This window comes from Phascolarctos cinereus, unplaced genomic scaffold, assembly GCF_003287225.1.
Source record: "Phascolarctos cinereus isolate Bilbo 61053 unplaced genomic scaffold, phaCin_HiC Scaffold_1;HRSCAF=81, whole genome shotgun sequence".
Taxonomy (NCBI): domain Eukaryota; kingdom Metazoa; phylum Chordata; class Mammalia; order Diprotodontia; family Phascolarctidae; genus Phascolarctos; species Phascolarctos cinereus.
In genome coordinates, this window is record NW_027555514.1 from 170,229,480 (window position 1) to 170,248,143 (window position 18,664).

The window sequence follows — 18,664 nt, forward strand, 5'->3', positions numbered from 1 at the left end:
GGGCAGCTAGGTGGCAGAGTGGATAGGGCGCAGGCCCTGGAGTCAGGAAGACTTGAGTTCAAATCCAGCCTCAGACACTAACTAGTTGTATTACCTTGGGTAAGTCATTTGACCCTGTTTGCCTTAGTCTCCTCATTTGTAAAATGATCTGGAGAAGGAAATGCAAACTACTGCATTAATCTTTGCCAAGAAAACCCCAAATGGGGTCTCAAAGAGTCAGTCACAACTGAAACAACTGAACAACAACAATGTGCCATTAAGCATGAGAATACTCTATTTGATTTTAAATTGAAGTCTTGATGAAGTAAAAAATGAAGTCTGTGGGTTACTGCTTTCCTGTAGGGACTAGGGAAGCATCTTAATCTTGTTTTCATCCCACAAATCCACACCCCCATTTTACCTGGCTTCTTACTATCCAGTTCCTACTCAGTAAGAAGATTACTAGGGATTGAACAGCCCCCAAGGTCATCCCTATTTGTCATCTCTGATCTTCTCTTCAGCAAGGGATACTTAATTACAGTGAGTAGTTAGAATGCTTAGCTTACTATCACCTACAGGAATTTCTATTGACTTTTTTCCCTTCCTTAAGGTTTATTTTAGTTATATGGTTAAGCCATTCATTGGTAAGAGAAAGTGGTAGGAAAAGTCTTCACAAATGTTACAAAACAAGGGAAGAAGAAACAAGGACTATAACCCAAAGCTTTCTTTACCAACAAATGTTCCTTTTCAAACTTTTAATACTCCCATTTATTAAGGAAAATCTTTGCTTTTGCATTTTTTAAAAACAAGTATTTTACAGATTTAGCACATCAAAATAGCCCCAAAGCAATGCTTTTTATTTTAGGAATCTGTCACTAAGTATTCCTCAGATCATGTCATATCAAATCTTTCCACCTGGGTGAGGGCTTTTTACTCCAGCAACACAAAAAATGAAATCACACTTACTTTCTTCCTTAGGTGTATTCAGCCTAGTGAAAGACAATCTAGCAGAAAAAGAAAAGCTCTGAGGGAGAATAAGAGGAACTATCTGACTTCAATTGAGCCAGATCCCACATGTTCTAGATCCACTAAATTCCCTTTTGTTCCTCTTGAAGTCTGGGAAATGCATCCCTGGTTAGCCTCAAGTTCCAGTTTTATAACTATTGAAGACTCCCACAAAGGTCTCCCAGTGCCATCTCTACAAGCTAAATCTTCCGTAACAAATTCTTTGTGCATTCAAGATATGGCCCTGGAAACTTCTACTATTATATAAAAATTAATGTTAATATTCCTCAATTTCTGCCTAATTCTAAAAAGTAAAAAGTGTGGTACAGAAACATGTCTAGGAATTTTAACTATTGAAGTTGTTTAATTTTTTTAACTTTGAAAGTTGCAAGTAAGATTTACCTCATATGCTTTTTGCAAGAGCACACCTCAGATACAGAAGCAGATTGTCAGCAGACCAAACTAAATACAAACTTGGTATCACTAAATGGCTCCCAAAATAGATGATGGTAGCACCTGCAAATTTAATGCCTACCACACAATATTCTTTAACCAACCAAAACCAAAAAAAAAATTAAAAAATTAAAAAATAAGCATTAAGTGTCTACTACATGCCAGGTTGCCATACAAATATTATCACATTTGATGTGCCCTTATTTTACAGATGAGGAAACTGAGGCAGAAAAAAAGGTGAAGTGACTTGCTCAGCTAGTAACTGAGGCAGATATGAATTCAGATCTTCCTGACTTCTGGCCCAGCACTCAATCCACTGGACACCTAGTTACCATCCTTCCAGTCCATTTTTTTTTTAAATTTCTTTTACTTCCATTCTCTTCAGGACACCAATAACACTTCTTAGTTCCCCTAATCACACTAAGGAATAACCAAACTGCCAATACTTGGTCTAGAAATTCAAAGGATGTGATTCTAATTCAAATAGCCCATTAATTTGTGTCACATAACTATTTCCCACTTCAGCTTTCCAGTCAACAAGGCAGAGAAAATAATAAGACCTACAAAAAATAGGCCTGTAAAATGGGAGAAAATATTTGGTGAGCTTGCATCCCTTCTAGTCTGAGAATCTGAAGTACTTTACAAACACAAAGTACTTCTTTGAAATGGCTTCTGATATTAAAGTCATCTAAAATGCAAAATCTTGGCTTTTTGAAATTTTTTTCATTTAACTCCAATCTTATCCTAGTTTAAAAAATCTATAAATAATATATGATATCACTTAATCTACAAGGTAGAATCCCACTTTTAAAAAATTATGGTGTTAATCTATGTTATTCAAAAATAATTGGTAATGTGGGAAATAGATTAGAAAAGAGGATAAAAAGGAATTCACAACCAGAGACAATGACTTAGACTAGGTATATTATCTTTAAGAAAACTTTTAAAAGTATGGTAAAAACTTAAAGCAAAAGTTAGTATTAACTTGCTTTCTACTGTACTCTCCTCCTCTCACGGCAGATAATTGCGAATCCTGTGCACTTGCTGCTACCAGGCTCCATTTTGATTTACGGCTTTGGGGAATTCCAGCAGCTCAATTTCATGCCATTCCATTCAACAGGCAATTACTAAAAGCCTACTATGCTGAACCCTAACTTCTCTCCTGAACATCAGTCTCACCTCTCCAATTTCCCATCAGACATGTCAAAATGGATACCTTGCAGGCACCTTAAACTCACAAAGTCCAAAGCTAAACTCTTTATCATTCTCCTCCAACACTCCCTCTCCTAGCTTTCCTATTAACTCTGGTATCTAGGCTACCACCATTCTTCTGGTCACCCAGGCTCACCACCTTTTTGACTCCTCACTCTCTTCCAGCCAACCCCACCCCCATATCCAATCAGTTACCAAATCCTGTTGATTCTACCATTTCAACATCTCTTTCTCTCTTCTGACACTGCCACTACCTTGGTGCAGGCCATTGTAATACATTACAACTAAAATATTGTAAGAACCTGCTGTCTGGTTTCCTTTTCTCAAGTTTCTCACTACTCCAATCCATCCTCCACTCAGCGGTCAAACTGATCTTCCCAAGAGCAAGCCTGACCATACTATCACCCTATTCAATGAACTCCAGAAACATAAAATCCTCTGTTTGAGTTTTAAAACCTTTTAAAAACTGAACCATTCTTACTTTTCTAGTCTTCTTATAAATTACTCCCTTCTATGTATTTTGAAATCCAAACATCGACCTCTTCATCTCTTGGCTTCCTTCAGATAGCAGCTAAAATCCTACCTTCTATAGGAAGCCTTTCATGATCTCCCTGATTCCAAGTGTATTGATTATTTCTAACTTATCTTGGATATATTTTATTTGCACATGGTTGTTTGCATGTTGTCACTCCCATAAGACTGTGAGCCCCTCAAAAGCATGGGCTGGTTTTTCTTTTATAACAGTGAATGACATACAGTAGGTGCTTAATACATGCTTGTTGAATTGACTTAACTACTACATGCAAAGTACTGAGCTATATATGGGAAATAAAAAATAAAATATGGTATAATCCCTGCTCTCAAAAAGTTTATATTTTAATATAAAAGTGGATAAGTATGAAGAAGAGGTCAAAGAGCAAGAGAAATCACTTCTAATTGGGACTGGGAAAAAACAATGGAGGTTTCATAGGATCATAGAACGTAAAGTTGTAAGGAAACTTAGTGTCTAGTTCAAATCCCTTCATTTTATTTTTTTAACTTTTTTTTTTAATTAACAGGCACTTCTTTTTTTCTCCCTCCCATATTTTTCTTCAATGGGTAGGAGGAGTTGGGGGGGAGGAAAATCCCTTGTAACAAAAACGCATAGTTAAGCAAAATAAATTTCCACCTTTGGCCAGGTCCATAAATGTATCTTATTCCATATCTTGAGCCTATCACCTCTTTTATTGGGAGGTAGGTAACATGCTTCATCATCAGTCCCCTCAAATCAAGGTTGATCATTGTATTGATCCAAGTTCTTAACTCTTTCAAAGTTGTTTGTCTGTAAAATATTATATGTGCCATTTTCTTGGTTCTGCTCACTTCCCTCTGCATTTGCTCTTCCAAGTCTTTCCAAGTTTCTCTGAACTTGTCCCCTCTGTCATTATTTATGTTACTGTACATTCAGATGCCATAATTTTCTCTGCAATTTCCCAGTTGATGGGTACCCCCTTAGGTTCCAGTTCTTTGCACTATAAAGAGTTGCTATAAATATTTTTGTGCATACAGTTCCCTTTCCTCTTTCTCTATGTCTTTGAGACAGGCTTAATAGACATATTGCTAGGTCAAAGAGTATGCAAATTTCAGTAACTTACTTCGAGTCACACAGAGGTGATGCATAGAGTCCTGGATGAAGTCAGGAAGAACTGAGTTGGAACCTTGCTTTAGACATTTACTAGCTGTAGGACTCTGAGCACGTTACTTAATCTCTCTGTAAAATGGGCATAATAATACCTACCTCCCACAGGTGATGTGAAGATCAAATGAGATAACATCTGTGAAGTATTCTGCAAACGTTAAAGTAATATATGAATGCTAGCTTTTATTATTAATTTATTAGTAGTATTTGAGGACATAATTCCAAATTGCTTTCAAGACCTGTTGGACCAATTTAGGGCCCCACCAACATTGCACTGATGTTCCTGTTTTCCCACAGCTTCTCCAAGAGATGTCATTTTCTTTTTTTTTTTTTTGTCAGCTTTGCCAATCTGGTAGATGTGAGGTAAAACCTTGGAGTTGCTTTAATTTGTATTTCTCTAATTCTTAATGATTTGAAAGAATTTTTTCTTTTTTTTCATATCTTTCATGATTTCCTTTGAGATTCTTGATCTTTCGTTCTTTAAGATGAATTCTGTTTTTTTTTGTTATTGCTTTATAAAGTAAGTTTTTGGGCTTCATTTCTAAAATATGTAGAGAATTAAGTAAAATTTATAGAAATACAAGTCATTCCCCAATTGATAAATGATCTAAGGATATGAACAGGCAGTTCTTAGATGAAGAAATTAAAGCCATCTATAGTCATATGAAAAAATGCTCAAAATCACTAGCGATTAGACAAATGCAAATCAAAACAACTCTGAGGTACCACATCATACCTATCAGATTGGCCAAGGTGACAAGACAAGAAAATGATAAATGTTGGAGAAGACGTGGGAAAATTGGAACACTAATTCATTGTTGGTGGAGTTGTAAAATGATCCAACCATTTTGGAGAGCAATTTGGAACTATGCCCAAAGGGCTATAAAAATGTGCATATCCTTTGACCCAGTAATAACACTTCTAGGGCTATATCCCAAAGAGATCATACAAATGGGAAAAGGACCCACATGTACAAAAATATTTACAGCTGCTCTTTTTGTGGCGGCAAAGAATTGGAAATTGAGAGGATGCCCATCAATTGAGGAATGGCTGAACAAGTTGTGGTATATGAATGTAATGGAATACTATTGTGCTATAAGAAATGATGAACAGGCTGACTTCAGAGAAACCTGGACTTGTATGGTCTGATGCTGAGTGAAATGAGCAGAACCAAGGAACATTGTACACAGTAACAGCCACATTGTGCGATGACTAATAGTGAAAAATTTAACCCTTCCCAGCAATACAAGGATCTAAGACATCTCCAAAGGCCTCATGATGGAAAATGCTATCCACATCTAAAGAAAGAACTATGTAGTTTGAATGCAGATTGAAGCATACTATTTGCTATTTTTTTTCTTCTGTTGTGTTTTGTTTCCTCTTTCTTTGTGGTTCCTCCTATTGGTTCTAATTCTTACCCACAACATCACTAATGTGAAAATATGTTTAATAGGAATATATATATATATATATATGTATAGCCTATATCAGATTGCATGCTGTCTTAGGGAGGGTGGTGGGGAGGAAGGGAGAGAAAAATTTTAAACTCAAAAGCATATGGAAGTGATTGTTACTAAATCAAATAAATTAATTAAAAATTAAAAAATAAATTAAGCTTTTGGTAGTTTGATTAGTATAGCACTTAACAAGTAAATTAATTTAAGTAGTATTGCCATTTTTACCATATTGGTTCAACCTGTACATTAGTAATTAATATTTGTCCAATTATTTAGGCCTATCTTTATGTTTCACAGTTGTATAGCTCCTGCACATGTTTTGGTAGGCAGACTCTAAAGTATCTGCTATATTCAATAATTTTTTTTTTAGGCAATTAGGGTTAAGTGACTTACCCAGGGTCACACAGCTAATAAATGTCAACTGTTTGGTCTGAGGCCAGATTTGAACTCAGGTCCTTCTGACTTCAGGACCGGTGCTCTATCCACTTCGCCACCTAGCTGCCCCGAATAACTATTTTAAATGAAATTCTCTTTCTATCTTATCCTGCTGGTTTGGGGTTTTTTTGTTTTGTTTTGCTTTTTGTGGTTTGGTTTTTTTTAAATATACAGAAATGATTTCCTTCATTTTCACATGAAGAACCAGAGACACTGAGAAATAAAAGTGATTTCTGCATGGTCACCCAGCAGCTTATCCAGACTAAAAGGTATGCTTGGATAGTACGAGGTCTGGTCTAGAGCCAGATGCCCAGCCCTTAAATGAATGGCATAATTAGCCTTTTTCTTTCCAGCATGAAACCCTCATTGAGATAAAGGATAGGTAGATAGAGGACAGATCTTGCTGTCAATAAGACCTGAGTTCGAGAACTGACTCCAGGGAGCCTCTTTAACAACATAAGTTGTACAAATAATGCCCTAACACTATAAACAGTGGAAGTGTTTCCAACTTCCATCAGTGTAAAGACTCGCTACGCTAAGAATTCCCTGCACTGATAAAATCACAAGTGAAGCCTCCTTACCTCTCTTTTCCACCTTCCAGCCTCTCTCACCAAACATAGACTTGATGAAGTTATTTTAAGTTTAGCTACAGAATTTGGGAGAAGCAAGAAAAGTTTCTTGAGGGCAACAACACTACGACATACCAAGTAGGACTTAGCTCCAGGGCTTTCCACCTTTTGATGAAGTTTTTTTTTTTTAATTTCTTCAAAGCCTTATTATTATTGAATAGGTCAGCAGGAGAAAAAAGGGTAGTATTTCAGGATATGTAACTGCCAGGGGGTAGAAGGGGCTGCTGCTGGCTATGCCACCTCACAAAAATACCTTGCAGAGAATCAGCCAGTCAATAAGCATTTATCAATGTTCAATAACATTATATTAATATATACTAATGTTTATAATGGGAGAAAGATGTGCCAGCAGCAACCAGTTTGGGAATCCAACAGATAAATCTTCAAGTTCCGCTAAAATATCCCCATCTATTAACCACCTTCTTCCTTTCGGAATTGGTTCCAGCCCCACCTAAACCCACACCTACTTTGCTCCCACCCACATGACAATCCTTCCCTTCCTCACTAAATTATCTGATCCCCACCTAATCTCAGTTTTTCATTATTCCAGGAGGAACCAGCTAATCTGGTTTGCTCTCCAGAAGTTTTAATTGTGGAGATGACACCAGAGCTAACCAGTGAAGGAAGGAAAGATCTCAACAGGTAGAGTTGTGGGGGAAGTTCATTCCAGGCATGGTGAATTGTCTTGGTGACAAACAGTTTGTGAAATACAAAGGCAGAAGAGGGAGGTATGAGGAAAACAAATGATTGGCATGGGGATCGCTTGAAGGGGAGCAGTGTAAGTTAAGTCTAAAAAAATAGATCAGAACCTTGAAAGCTAGGCTAAGGAATTTGTATTTCATTTAGTAGTCAACATGAAACCACTGAAATTTTTGATGGAGTGGACAATATGATCAAACCTATGCATCAGAGAAGACTGCCTGCAGTTGTATGAAGGATGGATTGAAAAGGTTATGAAAAGGGAACAGCTAATAAGACAATGATGGTCTAGGGTAGTGCTAATGAGGGTCCTGAACCAAGATGGCAGCAGTGGGAGTAGAACAGAGGGAAGATATTAGAGGATTGAAGAGAGGTATTGATAAAACTGGACAAAGAAAAGTTCAAAGATATTATGTGCAGAAAAAAGTTAATGGAAGATTTGTGTGTTCTTTTATTCCTGGAATCTGTATTTTCTCCACTTAACTTCACAAAGATGAAAGTAAGAGGCAATTTATCATGTTAGCAAACCACCTTCAAATTAAGGGATTTCTATCCCATAGGAAAAGTGCCAAATATCAGCTTCCACCAAAGTTTTCAAAAACTATTAATACAAAGTGTTATGTGCAGAAGGCAGGGTGAGAAATCAGGGAAGAATTCACACAAGATTATCTATAATATATAATATAGAGCTGGAAGGGCCCTCATTTTATAGAAGGGGAAACTGAGGCAAATTAAGTAATCTGCCCAAGGTCTTAGAGTCTTTTTTTCCCCCCAAGGCAGTCAGGGTTAAGTAACTTGCCCAGGGTCACACAGCTAGTAAGTGTCTAAGCCCCAATTTTATCTCAGGTCCTCCTGACTCCAGGGTGGTTGATCTATCCACTGAGCCACCTAGCTAGCCCCATAGAGCCTTTTAAAGGAGTGAATCAATAGGCAGAAATAGGTCAGGAGACCTAAATTCTACTTTCCTATGACTACATGAAACTCCTTTAATTCCCCCTAGCTAGAGATAATCTCTAATGTCTCATATCTTTCATACCATCTCACCTCTTCTAGACATTTAGGCTCTAATTTATATTACAGTTATTTGTCATCCTCTATACTAGAATATTAGCTTTTGGAAAGAAAAGACTAGATCACAATTCCTCCTCTCCCACTAATTTATCTCTTAAAACCTGGGCTGCCTCATACCTCTTCAGTTTCTCCATTTAGATATTGTTGTTCAGTCATGGCCAACTCTTCCTGACTCTACTTTGGGGAGTTTTCTTGGCAAAGAAACGGGAGTGGTTTGCCATTTCCTTCTCCAACTCACTTTACAGATGAGGAACTGTGGCAAACAAGGTCAACTGACTTGCCCAGGGTCACACAGATAGTAAGTGTCTGAGGCTGTATTTGAACTCATGAAGAAGAGTCTTCCTGATTCCAAGTCCAGTACTCTATCTACTGCTCCACCTACTGTCCTTCATAATCTTGATACCACTTACCATTCCAGTCTTATTTTATATTCTTTCCCTTCCAGTACTCCTTATTCCAGTCAAATTTGCCTATCCATGATATCCTAAATTCTACATTCCTGTCTTTGCACAAATAATTCCCCAAATCTGGAATGCACTTCCTCCTCACCTCTACCTCACACTCTCTAGCTTCCTTCAAGGCACAACTAGTGCCACCTCCAGAAGGTTTTCCTGATTTCTTCCCCAACCTACCTCCATCCTAAGTGTTACCTATTTCCCTCTTGAAATTACTGTATACTGCTTTGTAAGATCCTTGCAAACAGAAACTGATTCTTTTATCTTTTTATATCCAGAGCCAAGCATAGTGCATTGCATACTGTAGGTATTTAACAAATGCTTACTGAGAGGTAAACAGAACCAGGAGAACACTGTACAGGGCAACAGCAACATTGTGTGATGGCTAACTTTGTTAGACTTAGCTCTTCTGGGCAATGCAATGATCTAAGACAATTCAAAAGACTCATGATGGAAAATGCTATCCACATCCAGAGAAAGAACTATGGAGTCTGAATGCAGACTGAAGCATACGATTTCCTCTTTGTTTTTTTGTTTTTTCCGTCTCGTGGTTTTTCCCTTTTGTTCTGATTCTTCTTTCACAACCTGACTAATGTGGAAATATGTTTAAATATGATCATACATGTATAGCCCATATCAGATTGCATGCTATCTTGAGGAGGGGGGAAAATTTAGAACTCAAATCTTATAAAAGCAAATGTTGAAAACTAAAAAATAAATAGATAAATAATAAATGCTTACTGAATTTGATTAAGCAAGATGAGAAATATAGGGCTGTATCTAGGCCTTCTTCAGCGTAAGAAACATAATAAATACTTGTTCAAGTCAACAAACATTTGCGAAACACCTAATGTATGTTAGGCACTGTTCTAAGTGCTGGGGATACAAAGACAGGAAAAAATGAGATCACAATCTAATGGGGAAGACAATAGGCAAACTACTATGTACATACAAGTTATATACAGGATAAATGTGAACTAGTCTTAGAAGGAAAGTACTAGCATTAAGGGGGATTGGGAAAGGCTTCTTGACTGTATCTCCCAAATGCCTGCTAATGGTCACAAGAAGGTACCTGAATGGATCATAGGAATCCTAACCAAGTAATAAAGAAAACAGTTCAAAATACATGTCGAAGAAAAGAAGAGAAATGGATCATAGACTAAGAGCTGGGACCATTAAAGTCTATGTTATTCAATCCCCTTCACATTACAATTCAGGAAACCAAAGCTCAGAGAAATGAAATGACCTGCCTAAAGTTACACAGGTAATAAAAGTAACTAAGGTAGCATTTGAACCCAGACCCTTTTGACTCCAAATCCAGTGCTCTTTCTAATGCATCATATTCCTCTCTGATGGAAAATATGTTTGAATAGAAGTCATTAAATTGGAGTTTTAAATCCCAGACCTGAGTCTAATTTATATGACCACAGGCAAGTCTCAGCTTCCATTTCATCTGTAAGATGGGTATACTGCCACCTGCCCCACAGGGCTGTTGTGAAGATTAACACAGGTATTAACTGGGCTCTACCATTCTAAGTAGCAAGGAAAATTGGAGATAAATAAGACGCCTTACCTTCCCAGAAGCTTACATTTAAACAGGGAGACATGAAGCTATTTTAAGAGTTTAAAACTGCTGTCTATACATGGGGAGGGAGATAGTTGGAGAAAAGGAGGGAAAGAATATGGTAACATGCAAATCAGGACACATTTGAGTCTGCAGGATAATTATATTAATGAAAGAAGAGTGGAAAGAGTCCTGGTATGGGAAGCAAGATCCTGACACTAACAAGCTGTGTGACAAATGAACAAGTCACAACTTTTAGAGGCCTCGGCTTCATCTATAAAATAAGGTAAAGCTGCTTTAAAATCCAGCCCAGGGGTTCCCAACATTTTTGTCATGGACCAGTCTGCCAAAGTTCAGGTTAAGAGCACCTAGGTTAGATCAACCCTGAAGTTGCTTTGAGACCTAAGATTGTTTTTTAAACTGCTCTGTAGCAGTCACTGTACTAAGTACTTTACAAAAATTATCTCATTTTATCCTCACAACAATCTTCAGAGGTAGATGCTATTGTTATTCCCATTTCAGAAATGAGCAAACTGATTCCTATAGAGGTTAAGTGACTTGCCCAAGATCACACAGATAAGAAGCGTCAGAGAAGTCACATCTGAAGGGTCTTTGTGATTCCAAGTCCAGGGCTCTATCCATTGTGCCATCTAGCAGTAATTATCTCCAAATTAGAAGACACCCCAGAGGTCATCTAATCTAACCCCTGCATCTGTTGAGATGTTACAGAAAGAAGTAGGAGGTTAATAATCTTACTGCTGAAATCCTTTTGATCTCCATGATTTCCCAACTAGTCTACAAACTCTCTAAACATCAGCACTGTGTCTACTAACAATAGGATTCAATCTAATGGCACACTTTGAGAGATATTTCATTGCTAGTAGTACAAACGATGATAGAGGTATAGGGATCTATATCCCAGGACGTGCATTTCTTCCTTTCTCTTCCCATATCTCTACTTAGCCCCTTTCCAGTAGGAGGGAAGCCAAACAAGTCTTCCCCACTCCCTGGTGATCAGGTCACTGAAAGCCTTGGGCACAGACTTGATATTGTCTCAATGGTTTTAAGCCTTTACCTGAGACAGGTTCGTTATCTTTTCCTCAACCTATGCCATAACACACCCAAGGTAGACCAGACCAGAACTTCCATCAAACCCTTCATTCCCCAAGCTGATTTTGTAATGAGCCTGTTTCCAGAAGACTAATTAAGGTATCTTTGCATTTCTTTGTATTAGCCAAAAACAATGCTGAAAACACAACAATATCTAACTGATGACAGAATCTCTTGTCCCCTTCCTACAGATGATAGATAATGGCAAAGTCTTCCAGAATCTACTTACCTTTAGTTCTTCCTGTAAATAGTATTAACATTTGGAAGTTTCCTGGAGGAGACAATTTTTAGAAGCCCTTCCAGTGCAGACCTGTGACTCCCTAAGCTCCTAGGAACAACAGATACATCTACCTTAGACTTTGGATTATTTCAGCTCGTTGGCGAAAGAACATAGTTAACTACTGTTATAAAAATAACTGATATTTACATAGTGATTTGCAAACATTATCTCATTTCTCACAGCAACTCAGAGAGACAGGTACTAAGGGTATTATCCCCATTTTGCGTAAAGTAGTCACATCAAAAATAATGGGATTTCAACAGGTTTTCTTGATTCTTAGTTCAGGATTCAGAAAGAAAAAGTAAATCACAATTAGTTCCTACCCTCCCACTCCCAATCACAATGGTGCAATGTATTATTTCAGCACTACAAATAACAAGTCACCTATCCTAAAAGCTTTATAAGTAATAATAAAATATAAAAGAACACTTTTTATTCTAGTCTGAAAGGATTTAGAAAAGTTATCAGATACGAAATACAAATCCACTCCTTTCCCTTTACACTCTTCAATTCTGAAACTATTCAAAACCTTATTTCAGTTCTTTTTAAAAATTTAGCTATTTGTTTAAATAAGAAGTAGGAGCCCTGATACATACCTATTAAGAATATTCTAACTTCGGAGTTCAGCTAAAAAATTCTGAAGATTCAATAGTCTGACAAATTGTGAGCCAAAATAGTGAATGCTTTAAGACTTTCACTAGACGTAGGAGAGTTAATACCCAAACAAATCTAATTTCTTGTTTTAAATCCAAATTGGCAACTGTCAGTAGGGGTTCTCACAAGTCCCAAGGAAGGACTCTATTTAATCTGTACCACAAAGAGCAATGTCCAAAATGAATTAACAGCTAAAGGTACCTGAAAGATTACTTACTTATCTGGGCTTTCATTGTTTCAAGCTTCTTCCTGGAAAATGAATCCTTTTGTTCCTAAATTTAGTTAGACCAGTACAATGGCACAAACTAACTCCCTGAAACTACAGACATAACATTAATCATTGTGAATCTGACCATCCATTTCATCTGGTATCATCTGACTATCCTGAAACAATTTCATCTGGTCAATTAAAAACTCTCTTCCTATGGAGACTGATTTTAGGTTCTACAAAGACTTAAGCAAGTACCATGAATGCCATGTTCAATATTTTTTTTAACTTAGAAAAAAGAGAAAACAAGACAAAGTAGTGATTCATGTCACATTCTTAAAGTAGTGGCAACACTCTCATTGCAGCTACATTATATTGTATCTAAGGCCATAAAAGCTAGGTTTGTTATCCATTCACAAAATCCAGCCTATTTAAAACAGCAGTACAGTAAACAGTTCCTGAAGATATTAACTCTAACCAAATCATAACTGGTCCCGCTCATTTTAATGTGATCACAGTTACAATTACAATATTGTTTGCCTGATTTATACCTTGTCATCTCAGCAAACAAAAGACTCTTATAAAACAGAAAGTCATTTCAGCATTTGATTTTGCATTACTCTTTATGCTGAAACACTTTACCTAAGACAAACAGCAGAACCGAGTCAATAGTTTTAATACACACAGTTTTCTGAAAAGCACAATTTTTCCTTTGTGCTTAAGAACTTGAAACCTGCCCCCCTTTCTCTAAAGTAACCTTTCAGCATTAAAAAACTGGCAAGGACAAAAATCCTAGGCTTGCACAAATACTGCCAGTCACCTGAGTTTTTATTTGTTTTAATAACAAAAATTAAGTATACAATTAACAGCTTCTATTTATATTTATCTATTACTTTACTGCACAGTAAGTATTTCATTTGACCTTGGCAATGCCCCTGAGGTTGGCAGTGCATCCTTGTTTTACAGATATGAAAACTGAGGCTCAGCATTTTAGTGATTTGGCCTGGATCAAGTCAATTCAACAAACATTTTTTATGTACCTGCTAGGTAGAAGGCACCATGCTAGGCAGGGGGACCCATAGACCAAAACAAATAGACTTTCTACGTGGGGAAAGGAGAAGAGTAATCAAATAAGTCAGTGCTAAGGTTGACACTAAACTAGCTCTTTTAGCTTCAAGTACAAAAAGCAAGAAAAGAGTAACTGTCTCCAGTTTGGTATATAGTTTTATGAAGTCCACGGTTTTCATTCTCCAGTACTAGGGCAGTTTTAAAAAATGCAAGTAAATCAATGCATAAAACTATATCCATTTTTTTTTGAGGGACAATCAAGTATAGTGAATAAAGTACTGAACTTGGAGTCAGGAAGACCTGTGTTCTAAATCCAGCTCAGAAACTTTTTTGACCATGGGAAAAGTCAACTAAAGTCTGTGAGGCTTAGTTTCTTCAACTGCAAAGTGGGATACTAATACTTTTTACTGTGGAGGACTGTGGAGAGGATCAGATGAGATAATGTTTGTAAAGTGCTCTGACAAACTTTAAAGCATTATAAAAATATCCTTTTTTTTTTAAATCTTAGACCCATCTTAATCAATTTAAAAACTACCATTAGCCATCTTAACTCCTGGACTAGGAGAGCACAAATATGTGCTAAATTAAAAGTTTTATCAGTTATTGTTATTTTAAATGATTAATGGTAAAGTAATTCTACCACTTTTTTTTTAAATATTATTAGATATTGCAAATCCAAGGGCAGATATGTTGTTTTAGGCAAGTGTTACACTTTGAACTCACAGAAGAGGCTATTTCACCTACAGTAACTGAACTACTGAGAAGAAAGGTGGAGAACTTGCTTTAAGGAGGTATAATAAGCTTAATTGTTGTATATATCCTGAGGCAGGCAAAGAGAATAGCTAGGCAAACACAAAGGGGTTTCCAGTGTCATGTACAGTTTTCAGACAAAGAACATTCAAAAAACTGCAGCTGGCTAATAAAGCTAGGCATTTCAAGTAGAGTGACCTGACATGTTAGAGCACAGAAAAAGACAACACTAGAAATCTCTCAGCACATCTCCCACTTTCAAGTTTAGGAAGAAAAAAAAAATGAATCAGACATGGAAAAGTGATATACCCAAGCCATTTTCAAATCATTTGTTCCTGTCAACAACTCATCATAAACTCTAAGAAACAGGTAAAGATTTTTTCATGTATGTTTGTAATAAAATAAATAGCATCATACTTTTGTACAATCCATTCTCCCCACCCAAACCTTTTGTTTTAAATTCTCTAAAACACATAATTCATAACAACATTACAAATCAGAGCTTAACATGGCTAACCTGAAGAGCACCTGGCTTTTAGAATACAGTCTGTCCTACAGACATCAATCTGGCAACTTTTTAAAGATGACATGCTCCCTACACTGAGGTCCAAGCCTCTCCCCTCCTCCTGCCCCAACCAAACGCTTCTAAGGGTAAGAAAAGGAGAGAAAGGAGCTGGAAAGTGCAGTTAAAAAGGAAAGGATAAAGGATCCCAGGATCAAGGGGTGAATTTTTAAGCTAGGATTTGACAAACTGCTGCATTTGAGAGCCCGAGGATTTTTCACTGTGGGTCTATCAGTGAAATGTTTAGCAATCTGACGCATCAGTTTTTAGAAATCATATCAAGCAGCCCCCACAACTAGCTATCTCTAGCATCTGTCCTCTCCATTAAAACAAACAGCTGGGGGGGGGCAGGGAACCGGGGAGGTTAGAAGGAAAGAGATACTCTAGTAGGGGACAGAAAATTGTTTATGTTAGGGACTTGCGGGGAATAGGGAGGATGGAGGGGGGAGGAAGGGAGGCAAGAGAAGCATTAGAGAAGGACAAAGATACCTCCCTTACCCTTCAGGTTACCTCTCCAGACAGGCAGGAACAATATCACCCCCAGGGATCTAGAAGGACCATGGCCCTAGCTGCAACTACAGCTTGGCAGGGATGAGCTAGGCTCTCTTTGCCCCCCCCCCAAAAAGACCACAAAGAGAATCTGCCGCTGCTTCTCGCTCTGAGCAGAGTTGGAACTAGTAAGGGGGCACGAGAGAGGCAGCTGTACGGGGAGCTGGGGGGTGGGGTGGGGAACAGAGGGGCCGGAGGACTGGGCGAGGTGGGCATCTCTGCAGGACTCACCTCCTCCTCCTCCTCCTCCTCCTTCCTCCTCCTCTTTCTTCTTCCTCCTCCTCCTCTCCTCCTCCTGCTGCTGCTGCTCCCTCGGAGGCTGCTCGGCTGCTGCCGGCTTCCTGCCTCCCCTCAGCCTGCAGCCGCCTGTGTGTGCGTGCGTGTGTGCGGGTGCTGGTGTGCTTGTGTGTGAGTGTGAGTGTGCGTGTGCCTGCTCGCCTGCCAGTCGGCTCACTTCCTCCCCGGCTCCCCCCTCCTCCCTCTCCCTCACCCCCTCCCTCGCTCCGCCTCTCCGGGAGGTGGGGACTCGGGAGCAGGAGCCCGAATCTCTGAGCTGCCGCCTCGGAGCCAACTCTCGCGAGCTGGAGGAGCCCCCTCCCCCCGGGACCCCCCCACCCGCCCCTCCTCCTTCTCCTCCCCTCCCCTCGCCCCCACGCCTCCCGCCTCCTCCCCCTCCAGTCTGAGTCTCCGAGCGTCTGCATCTATCTCCCGGGTGGCGGGCATCTCCGGCCGGAGCCACCCGTCAGTCACCTCCCCTCCTGCCCGGGGCCACCTGGCCGAGTCCAGCCCTGAGCGGGGCGCCCCGGACGGCGCGCGGGACTCGCTCTTCCCGCAGCCCAGCCCACCCATGCCCGTCCCTTTATTTCTCAAAGCAAGTCCAACTACTTTCCTGGGTGTGAAGTTCAGGAGAGGTAGACACTGGAGGTGACGAGACAGCACCGCGACAAGCTCGTTCCCTTTTTGTTTGTTTTTTTTTGGGGGGGTTGATTGTTTTTTGGCGGGGGCTGTTTTGGTTTTGGGTTTTTGGTAACGTAGAATTTCCGATCCAGGAGGATCTTTGGAAGGCGGCGAAATGGAATCCCTCCTTTGATTTCTGAAGAAACGTTTGTTAATGAGGCAACAAGGTTTAGGGAAGCCTAAAAGTCAGAAGACCTAGGGTTTTTAAATTACGGTGTTTTGTTTTGTTTTGTTTTTCAATTAACAAGCATTTTTTTTAATCCTCTCCCCCCCCTCCAAAAAAAAAGAAAAACAAAAAACTTTGCTACAAGCATAGTCAAGCTTAGCTACCCTGATCAATACAATATCCAGGTCAGTTCCAAAGAATTTACGATAAAAATGCTATCCACCTCCAGAGAGAGAATTGATTAACTCTGAGTGCCGGTGGAAGCACAGTTTCCCTCACTTGATTTTTCTTGACCCCTTCTCCCAACGTGGCTAATGTGGAAATATGTTTTGCATGACTTCATGTGTAATATATATTTTTTTTTCTTGCCTTTTCAATGGGTAAAGGAAGGGATGGAGAGAATTCGAAAATAAAAACAATTAAAAACGAAACAAAACCAAGCATAGTCAAGCGAAATAAATTCTTCTCTTGGCCAGGTCCAAAATATTTTGGTCCTAGATGTTTAGTCTGTCAACTCTCTGTCAGGAAGTGGGCAGCATTCCTTATTATCTGTCCTTTAGAATCACTGTCCATCATTGTACTATTGATGAGACTTAAGTAGAAGACCATGTTTTTGCTTTGCCACCTATTATGTGATCTCAGATGTGCCAGGTAAGAGAAGGGAATGAACATTTATGTAATACCTACTATTTGCCAGATAGTGTGCTAGGCCCTTTCTACAAATATTATCTCATTTGATCTTCATAACAGCCCAGCAAGGTAGTTGTAAACTCTAGAAGTCTCAGTTTCCTTGCCTATAAAATGAAAATCTTTTTCTTGCCTACAGAGGAAGATTTAATCGATCAAAAGGCCTTTATTAAGCACCTTCATTTTACTGTGCCAGGTGCTGATGGTACAAAGACAAAAATGAAGCATTCTTTGGGCATAAAGAGCTTACCATTTCAAAGGAGGAAACAACATACATAAGAAGATAAAAATATATAAGTCAAAGCAAAAATATAAACAAAATAAATACAAGATAACGGGGGGGGGTGCGGGAGGTGTGGTAAGATACTAGCAGCTCAAGAGATCAGGAAAGTCCTTATGTATAAAGAAACTCTTACCCACATGTATAAAAATATTATAGCAGCTCTTTTTGGGGTGGCAAAGAATTGGAAATTGAGGGGATGCCCATCAGTTGGGGAATGGCTGAACAAGTTGTGGTATATGAATGTAATGGAATATTATTGTGCTATAAGAAATGATGAACAGGCAGACTTCAGAAAAACCTGGAAAGATTTACATGAACTATTGCAGAGTGAAGTGAGCAGAACCAGGAGAGCATTGTACACAGTAACAGCCACATGGTATGATGACTAATTTTGATGTACTTATCTCTTCTTATCAATGCAAGGATCTAAGACAACTCCAAAAGGCTCATGATGGAAAATGCTTTCCATATCCAGAGAAGGAACTATGGAGTCAGAATGGAGATAGAAGCATATTACTTGCTCTGTCTCTTCTTTTTCTTTTGTTTTTTCTTTCTCGTAGTTTCTCCCATTGGTTCTAATTCTTCTTTACAACATCACTAATGTGAAAAGAGGTTTAATATGAATGTATATGTTGAGCCTGTATCAATTATCATGCTGTCTTGGGGTAGGGGGAGGGAAGAATTGAAGAGAAAATTGGGAACTCAAAATCTTATGGAAGGGACTGTTGAAAACTAAAAACAAATAAATTTATT

At 38.7% G+C, this 18,664-nt stretch overlaps 1 protein-coding gene across 5 annotated transcripts in view; it reads right to left on the reverse strand.

The window, feature by feature from the left end:
- The window catches only part of STK38L (serine/threonine kinase 38 like), a 116,228-nt gene extending 99,944 nt beyond the window's left edge, over nucleotides 1-16,284 (reverse strand). For 2 of the 5 annotated variants that reach the window (XM_078154957.1, XM_078154956.1), the window contains exon 1: nucleotides 16,050-16,284. Coding sequence is in view for 2 of the 5 variants with exons in the window: in XM_078154951.1 (XP_078011077.1) it covers nucleotides 11,977-12,007 (31 nt within the window). In the remaining 3 variants the exon portion in view is untranslated. Of the gene's footprint in view, nucleotides 1-11,976; nucleotides 12,057-15,767; nucleotides 15,869-16,049 lie in introns of those variants that run through there. The other 3 variants (XM_078154965.1, XM_078154951.1, XM_020965095.2) reach the window with 3 other exon arrangements.
- Nucleotides 16,285-18,664: the final 2,380 nt, after the last annotated feature.